Here is a 10,000-nt window from a genome sequence, read left to right as displayed (position 1 = left end):
CCGAGACACTTCACCCATCACCTGGAGGAGGAGCTGGCAGCTGATGTGGAGGCTCTGGGTGTGGGAGATGTGAACGCCAGACTGGAGAGGCTCCTGGGATGCTTAAAGATACACACAAACTCTTTTAAGATGCACAAGCTCCAGGTTTGAGAGTTTTGACAAATATATTTTATTGGGTAGTTAGTAATTTGAAAGTCAACAAAGGTAACATTCTCGCATGATAAAGGAAGGCGGTTTCTTTGATTGAGATTAAATGCTTTATGCACCGCTGTCTCTAAAGTACAGTTGAATATGACATATGTTTGTCTTTTCAGGAGATAAACAGAGCATGCAGGATGCTGGTGCATGTGGAACCTCTGCTGGGGATTTATTCCGACCTAGTCCGTTACTTCTTGTCTGTGTCAGTGGGAGTGCACAGGTGCACTGGCAAACTGCTATCGGTATTGGCTAACATCTTCACTGAGCTCGCTCAGAAGGTACGATTAAATAAATGTTGATTTAATTTTATATTATACACATTAAGGTTGCTCTTCATAACACTAATTCCTTGACTGTTTAAACCTCACACAGCATGTTAACTTCCCCACCCACTCACATGGCCACACCCTAGATCTAGTTTCTAGTTCCAGTCTTGACTATCACATCTCCGACCACCTGGTCATAATTTTTGATCGCCACCTTCCCAACCACGTTTCAAAAGAAAAACACCTCATCCTTTAGAAACATGGCATCCATTAAGCCCCAAAACTTTTCAACAAGCATGAAAATATCTCACCTTTCACCAAAATAGGTCGCTTACATGAATCGTGCAAATCTCATGAGAAAATATTTCAAGGGGGGGGTAAATGACCAGCGATTCAGTGTATGAGTTTTAGAACAATAATTATCACGTACTTATAATAATTTCATGGGTAACGATAAAATTGCTATATCTTGTGGCAAACATGGAGCACTAGCAAGCATTACGTACCGCGTCGGATACATTAAAATGAGTTTGCTCCCGAGTCCCAGTTATTCTCTTCATTGTCATTCACATCCTCTTCCAAATTCCAACTGTCATTTTTTTGCAAGATTGGATACTTCAGAGTATCCAAAGATTATGACAAATAATTAATTTCAATCGGAGTCTCTAAATGTCTAAATATATTAGTACCTATTAAGCATGCAGGAGATTTTTGCACATAATTAGCTGTTTGTTAACAATGTACAAAAACATTAAGTCTATGAAATAACATCAGTGTTTAACATGAATGAAATTTTAATGCATACACTTGTTAACTTTAATTTGTTTAAGGAACAAGTCACATTTTGTCCCCTTATTTTGTTTTCCACACACCTTTATGAAAATGTTTTATTTGTCCCTCGTACGACTACTTTATTTACAGCCACATAATGTTATTAATCTTTTTAAATCCCCCAATTCTAGACGAAAAACATTCGGGCATACATATACTGTAATTATGAAGTATTCTCCAAGCTGTTTTGAGTGTGATGTTTCAATGTCTTATTTTGAAATCTATGCTTTTAATTTGGAAGGCCGCTCTGTAGTTCTTTCCTGTTTCACTTCTTTGTTTGTCATTCACCACATACATTTATATTTAGCTTGTGCAAAATGTTAACTTATTGATGTCCATCTGAACATACTGTAAAAGTTATTTTAAACAGTCACTCTCGTCTCACGGAGAAACCAACATGACATTGCCAAAGACGTAATCTTGATTGGACTCGGGAGATTCACCAGACTCTTAGTGAGGTGTGTTACAGCATTTTGTGGTAACTAGCGCCAGCTACTGTGCAGGAGGGGCATAACAATTAGTTGGCGTCTGATTGATAAAAATGCTGGCAGGCTGCATTGCAAAAGACGTGCTGCGCCACTGCACCGGTGCCGTGATATGTCAACCATTTGGAGCCTGCGGGGTCCAATCACATTTGAGCTGGGGCAATTGCTGTAATGGTGTCTCTGAGTGCTGTAATGGCACTGTTCTTTTCTTAGCACTGATTAATTTCCAGAACATATAGAAGCTCGCGATGGAGCAAATGAGGTAATTAACACGTTAAGACGTTAACGTGGCAATTAACTCACTGTGAAAGTTGAATGAACTAGAAACATTTGAAATAAAACCGAGCGCTTACTTTATTTCAGTTAATGCATAACAAAATGGTGCTGCCGGAAGTAATGAAAAAGAACAAGTGTTACCTCTTTAGGAGACTCACAGAAACGCACCGGAACACAGACGGAACTAAACTTTAGTTCCCCCCAGTCTTTCTGACAGTTAACACGGCGTTGTGAATCAATTATTTTATTAATTTTTTACAGCATCACATATTTTAAGCAGTTTACACAAATATTAACTAGATTTTTTATGTATCGTTACATCCTATAAATGATCTAATTTATTTCATTACTTCACTATTCTCTTTAGGGTTTCTGCTTGCCTCAGGAGCTCACTTCTGGAGAAGGTGAAGGTGCTACTGAGTTTCATGATTATGAGGGTGGTGGAATTGGTCAAGGCGAGGGCACTAAGGATGTCAGTGACACAATTGAGAATGAAGACCAGGTAATGAATGGGTTTCAACTTAAACTAAACTGCACTCAGACAGCAGATTTTGATCACAAGGTCCAGTTATAAAAAAAAAATCACCACAGCTATCATCTGTATATGTAATGCACTATAATGTTAGAATTAACTCATTCCTTCCCAGCCATTTTCACTGAAGCAACCCCCTTCGCTCCCGGCAGTTTTACTAGATTTTGACAGATTTTTCAATGCCCACAAAATATTGTGTTCTATTGCTATAAAAACATGGAACCTACCAAAATAAAGATTAGTCTCTTCTTTAATCAGGAAAAAAAAGTGTATGTGTATCTTTTTCCGTTTTGCAGCAATTAGCATTACAATATAGCCAAGTTTCATCATTATTCACAAACATGCAAAACACTGGCAAAAAGAGCTTACAAGAGCAACATGGCCCTGGCTGATCTTATACTCTGCTGCCACCTGCTGGCCATTTTTTTGTAATAACTACCTTGCTTTAAGCGACCTCTTAAGGTCAGAAGCTGCATCAAAGCCTTCTGTATGCTGTAGCATTAAAAAAACACACACACAAAAACAACGTATAACTATGTTTTTGGGAGTGAAGGACAAAGTATTAAAAACATTTATACATTTTTGGGTTTGAATTAGTTAAATTTAATTAGTACTTTATATTAAACGTACTGGTTCAATCATATTTCAGGTGGAGGATACCTTTGCTGAGGGTCAGGAGAAAGAACATCAAGATGACAATAAAATTAAAGCAGAGGACAATGCTGTTGAGATGTCAGACGATTTTGATGGCCAAACACATGATGGTAATGAGCATGATGATGGTATGTAGATTTATGCCGCAGCACCACAATGTCTGTTTATTTAGAATACTATTCCCAGAACACTGATTCCTACCTTTCTGACTTTACAGATGGGGATGAGTCAAATAAAGAGTCTGACGAGGAGGAGCTGGATAAAAAGATGGGTGATCTGGGTGATGGACAGACAAATACTCTAGATGAGAGAATGTGGGGAGGGGATGATGATGAGGATGACGACGATGAGGGAGGAAGTGATAAAGAGGAAGAGTCTGGCCAAGGCATGGACCAGGTACTTCATTCTTATTTAAACATAATTTCATGACAAGGATCAAAATGACGAAAAGTATTGACACACCTCTAGAAGTTGTGCTAGATATTACGGATGCACTGAAATTAAAAAGACTGACTGTAACCAAAAATTAGTAAACCAATGCAGAAAAGCGAAACATCGAACAAAATTATAATACTTTGCAGTACCTTAAAGGAACACATTTATTAAAAACTAACCAGCTTCTCTGTGGAATGGTTAATTTCAACTCTTCCCTGAAAAAAACGTCAATTTAGCGATTATGATCTTATAGTACAATTAATGAATATTTTCGCATTAAGTACAGTATTAGTATTAGACAGTCACGTGATCATCGTGACGTAACGCGTGCTGTAAACACGCAAAGAATAACATGGCTGCCAATGACTACAAAGAAACTCACAAAGAATTATTGCGTCCCAGGGTGGACGTCAAAAGAGAAATTATGCCCTAGTAGAAGTAGTGTTAATTTTATCAGCCGTTTTGTCTGTTTTAATCCAGTTTTTCATCACACTTTTGTTAGTTTTTATCATAGTTAGCCAACCTCATACCATTTTTATTTAATCACCTTTTAATTGACTATAAGCCGAGCATTTTTATTTTAGTCCAAGAAAACATTTTATTCGTCTAGTTTTAGTCAACAGAAACTAGCAACATTTTAGTCCAGTCATCTTTATTCATATCGCACTTTCAAACAGCCGTAGCTGTCACAAAGCGCTTTACAGAAACACAACAACAAACATAACATAAAACATTTAACTCATTCACTGCCAGCCATGACGTCACGCACGTCCACTACAAGCTAAGTTTGCTACATGCTAGGTCGTAAACAAGCAGCTGCTGCGTCTGTGATTAACATATAAACATACATACAAAAAAGAATGTTCCAATTCTCCAGTCCCATTTAATCTGCTTCACTTCCAAGCACTGAATTTCATCTCCACATCCCGCGTACACCTCCACGTTTTGCGTTGACGTTCTTGTCCTCAGCTCCACCCCCATCCATTCAGCGTAGACTGTCCAGCAGCGCCGACTTCTCCGACGAGCAAAAAAGGGACTGTGAAAAATGCTAGCGCAGACATCCTCCCTCCCAATTAGAATTAGTTCTGGTGCATGCATGCCGCTGAAGGAGCGCAACCGCAGAGCACCAACGCTGTCCCTCGAGGAATGTCACAGCCAAAACGCAGAGAACAGTCCACTCCACACACAACGAGTCCACTCCAATGTGTAGAGTGCACTACACATTACATGGATACTGTTCAATAGCTCTCTGTGCTAAAATTGCCATAAAGTGAATAAAAAAAATACAAGGTGATTCTTTAAGTATACCACACCGACCAAAACCGATTGGTCCAGCCAACACACTGTCAAATTGTGACATTTGTTTTAGCTCACGCAGCAAGCTACTAATGCTAACATGTAATGTGTAGTGCACATGAGCCGTGAAACACTTTGGCTCTTGTCATAGATCCTCCAATATCAGCAAACCTATACAGTATTCAGTTTAGCTTCCACAAGCGCTTCGTCTGACGGGAGAAAATGTTAAATTTGATGTGAGGATTAGTTATGTATTCTACAAACGATGGATAACTCAAATGAGCAGCTACACTGAAGTTGGCTATACCGTTGCACTTCTGTCACGCAATTGCATTTTCTGGTCTGAAGATGACCGTGTTTTCAGTTTTGCATTGGTGAAGACGCTGGTTTCCTCATTGCCTGAGTCTTAAAAAACACTTATTTTAACCTGCTCTCATTTCTACGTTTTCACATAATCAAAATGGCATGGAGTTTCTCTCCTGTTTCACACTCCACACTACTCCAGTTTTTAACTACATAAATAAATAAACTTTTATCTACATATTCGAGTGTTCTTTGTTTCATATTGACTTGCTAAACTGTGGGAACAGACTGCTAAACTGTGGGAACAGACTGCTAAACTGTGGGAACAGACTGCTAAACTGTGGGTACAGACTGCTAAACTGTGGGTACAGACTGCTAAACTGTGGGTACAGATTAGTGAACTGCTAAATTGTGGGTACAGATTAGCAAACTCTGAGAACAGATTAGCAAACTGTGGGAACAGATTAGCAAACTGTGGGAACAGATTAGCAAACTGTGGGAACAGATTAGCAAACTGTGGGAACAGATTAGCAAACTGTGGGAACAGATTAGCAAACTGTGGGTACAGATTGCTGAACTGTGGGTACAGATTAACAACAACAAAATTCATACCCTAGCACCAGAGGGGCTCTGTACCGTACAAATGTGTGTGGTTTAGCCAAAATAAATAAATAAATAAGAGTGTGTTGCATTCATGGCCCATTCAGACCATCGGAAACGACATAACCCGCGATCCACTCACAAAGGTGTTACAATATTGACCTTTATTTATAAAAGGTGCTTTTTACTTTGCTATCATCAACAGTTTGGTTTAACTTTGTGTTTACAAGCTTGTCTTTACTCTCTCCTTTTTTTTTTATTACCGTGACTTTATACCAGCCAAATTGTATGCACTTTAAGACATTCGCTGTTTTGAATACACTACTTGAAAATAGAAGTCTGGCTTTTGTTATTGTTTTGCTGCTTTATAATTAATATTTTTCTTTACAAAAGGTATTTATTATCACAGTTCATTTTCACAAACTAATAAGTCTAGCCTTACTAGCCTAGTATTTATTCAATACTACTCTAATTAAATTTCTATTTCATATTAATTAATAAAAAATCTAGATAAAATTTAAATTGTTATTTTAGAATTAAAAAATTATGATCCCTAGATCCGTAGGTCAACTGTGAATTGGGAACTGCAAAGTGATGTATGACATACCTCCATACAGATTCAGTCACTAAAAATGAATCACCTTTCATGCAATTTAGAATTTTCTTCTTCTTACTTTTACTTATAACTTACAATATTTTTTTTTCATAAACCTGTTGTACTTTTACACATTTCTGCTTGCTATTTGTTTAGGGTGAATCTTTATTAGCTGCGAAGGATGACAACTTGGATGCTACTGAACCCAACAAAAACAAACAAAAACAGAACAGTGAGGACCAGATGGAGACTGGGGAGGAAGACAAAATCAATGAACAAAGAGATGAGGTAATTATCTGAGAATAAAAATGGTCAGTTGAACAGATAGTAGTCCGGCTACAGAAGCCCCCTGATATTGTCAATGTTCTTAGTTTTTTCTTGCCCAGTGAGTACTCCGAGGTGATTTTCATAAAATGCTAGTTTTTTCCAATCTAATGGTTAAAAGGGTTAATCTTGTCTTCAAATCTATACAGTCCTTAGGTTTTCTTATTTTAAGACAAAAAGGTGTCAGGTTCAGTCAACCTAGAACATTTAATAAACAATAGACAAGGAAGGAAGACAAGAGACTTAGATTATTTTTACTCACGAGGAGAACAGACAGAGATGTGCTCAGTTACAACCTCCAACTCGCTCTGAGGCACACTCTCCCCTAGCCCTCTCTTTCTATTTTTTCACAGGATGTTCCAACAACAAAATGTTTTAGTCCTTCTCTTGTGATAAGGACACAGTTCCTGTTCCGCAGCTGCAAGTGCATGAGTCATGCTTTGCAATGGTTTGCAATGCTTTGCAATGCTTTGCAATGCTTTGCAATGCTTTGCAATGCTTTGCAATGCTTTGCAATGCTTTGCAATGCTTTGCAATGCTTTGCAATGCTTTGCAATGCTTTGCAATGCTTTGCAGTGCTTTGCAGTGCTTTGCAGTGCTTTGCAGTGCTTTGCCGTGCTTTGCCGTGCTTTGCCGTGCTTTGCCGTGCTTTGCCGTGCTTTGCCGTGCTATAAGAGTAAATATAGGATAACTTATGTACATTTATTCTAACAAAAACATTTACCCCGACTAGTTTCGGCCTTCCTCAGAAGCTGTCAAACTGACAGTTGTAACGTGTCTATCAGCTGATGTTTCTTTTTGTAGCCGGCCTGTCATATGACGCTCCACGCTGACTATGCCCTCCGTCACCTGATGGTATTTTTATTTGCCATTTAAATTGGCCTTAAGGGGGTGTTTTCCAGTGTTTGCGCTGTGGTGGGATGGAACGTCGCAACCAAGCAAAGCGGCTTCCCTCATTCCCTTCAAAATCAGCGTAGTCGAGGTGCACAGTGCACCTCACTCCAAAAATCAGGCCATAATTCCTCGGTAATGTGCTTCATTTCACAATTACCAGGTACAGTGAAATTTGTTCTTTGCATGAATAGCAGTTGGAAGCAACCGTGTCATGCCCCAGGACCAAATTCAGATTTTGTGATACAGCCAATATTCTTTTCGCCTTACTCTTTTGATTTTCATGCATATTTTTCTGTTTAATATAGTCAATAACAGAAATGTCAAACTTGAAACTGTAAGTGCAAAGATTCTCTGCAACTGATCTTAACACTATCTCCTAGAGGGAATTTGATGAGAATGAAGTGGACCCCTATCATGACCAGCAGGATAACAGACTTGAACCCGAGGCTATCAATCTACCTGAGGATCTTAACCTGGACCAGGATGACGAGATGGGAGACGATAGAGAAGGTGAAGGTAATGGTTAGTCTTGTTCTGTTTGAAGAACACATTGGCCTACTTCTTTTTAATAGTAATATGTGATGTGTTTTCACAAAATCAGGCCTATATTACTATGGAGGACCAAAAGTGCCAACATTAAATAAATGAATACACCAATAAATAATTATATAAATGTGTCATGAAATAATTAAATGTCATTTGTTAAATAAATATGGAATTAAATAAACCAATAATTAAACAAATGTGTCGTGAAATAATTAAATGTCATTTATTAAATATATATATATATATATATATATATATATATATATATATATATATATATATATATAATTATTTCTTTATTTCATGTTCCTGTGTTGCAGCGTTTCATGAATTTATTTTATCTGTCAAACTCGCCAAACAAAGTTAGTGGGCGGGGCTGATTCATTCAAATCTTGTCTTATCGACTGCTTCGGCCTGAAGAGGTTAGAAACATGGCGGCTACGGTGATGGATTTTTTTTGCTGATATAGAGTGATCGAGGCTTGTTATTGTGCAAAATCAACATAAAAATAAAAGTGATATTTCTACTATTTCGCTAAAGTACAGTTTTGACTTGTAGGTGTTTTCATTGAAGAGTGATTTGCTTCTGAGGCGTAGTTCTCGTAATGACCCGCCTCGACTCTCGCGAGATCTTGCAGTTTTTGTAGGCGGTCACGTCACACTATCGGTTCCTCATGAACGTCACGAGAATAAATAGTATGCATGTATGGAGCCGCGGCAGCCTTGGCTCAATAAGACTTGTTGTCCCCTCAGGAAGCAATTCCGACACAAACGCGAGTGTACTTCCAACTTCCTTTTCTTCCTTTTACCGGGCAGGGTCACATGACTGCAGGAAATGCGAAAAAAGTGACTTCCATTTCAACAGGTCTCAAAAAGCACCTCATGAGAGCGTAAATCTGAGTCTAATGGTAACGCACCTATTGAGTCAATAGCGCCACCTAGCCTATCGAATTGTGTTTACAAGCTACTCACTCTGCATCAATTTATTGTTCTGAAATGGACTTGCCTGGACTTGGTGAGCAGGGTGACCAATCAGGTGTTAGGACCTGCTCATCAAACTTTGATGGGTGAGTTTGACAGATAAAATAAATTCATGAAACGCCGCAACACAGTGACCATGAAATAATTAATTAAATCCATGAAATAATTAATTAAATAGGTAATTTAATTAATTAATGACACCTTTAATAACACATTGATTTCTTTAATTCCATATTTAATTAATTAATGACACATTTATTTAATTATTTAATGGTGTATTCATTTATTCAATTTTGGCACTTGGTCCTCCAAATGTTACGGAGATTTGTTTTGAGTAAATAGCAAAAATGCATTGTTTGGATAAAAATGTCAATTTGGAGATTTCACCCTTTTATGGTCTAGATTTTAGCAATACCATTTTTTTTTATTTTGGTCTAAGTTTATAAAAATAAGTGATTTTGTAGACAATGCATGTCATAACTAGGGTTTGTTTTTCGGCCAGCTGCTAGCAAGCGCCGTGTCTCGGGCACGTACTCCAAAACAAACTGGCGTTCGCCTCTAACGTCTCAAATGATTCATATAAATGGACATAACAACCAATAAAAGTGGCAAACACCATAATGTGTCCCATCAGCACAAAATCGAACAGAAGCCAGACGCACGTACATCCGTGTTCAATATGCACAAGATGCACATTTATGCGACACGGCTGTGTCATCAATTGATCCGAACATTGGCGAATAATCCAAATATAATCGTCAGTTCCACCATCTCTTTCTTAATGA

At 38.1% G+C, this 10,000-nt stretch overlaps 1 protein-coding gene across 1 annotated transcript in view; it reads left to right on the top strand.

Annotated features, from left to right (window-relative positions):
• Nucleotides 1-10,000, top strand: part of mdn1 (midasin AAA ATPase 1) — a 133,997-nt gene that overhangs the window by 80,338 nt on the left and 43,659 nt on the right. The window contains exons 51-57 of the mRNA XM_086061714.1: nt 1-144; nt 315-476; nt 2,424-2,558; nt 3,238-3,370; nt 3,460-3,638; nt 6,628-6,759; nt 8,070-8,205. The exon at nt 1-144 is cut by the window's left edge and continues 47 nt beyond it. Of these exons, the coding sequence (XP_085917840.1) occupies nt 1-144; nt 315-476; nt 2,424-2,558; nt 3,238-3,370; nt 3,460-3,638; nt 6,628-6,759; nt 8,070-8,205 (1,021 nt within the window). The remainder of the gene's footprint in view (nt 145-314; nt 477-2,423; nt 2,559-3,237; nt 3,371-3,459; nt 3,639-6,627; nt 6,760-8,069; nt 8,206-10,000) is intronic.

This window comes from Leptonotus elevatus, chromosome 18 (genome assembly GCF_054856555.1).
Source record: "Leptonotus elevatus isolate MCC_2025b chromosome 18, RoL_Lele_1.0, whole genome shotgun sequence".
Lineage (NCBI taxonomy): Eukaryota > Metazoa > Chordata > Actinopteri > Syngnathiformes > Syngnathidae > Leptonotus > Leptonotus elevatus.
The sequence above is the reverse complement of the archived record's forward strand: the minus strand, read 5'-3'. Positions and strand labels throughout refer to the sequence as shown.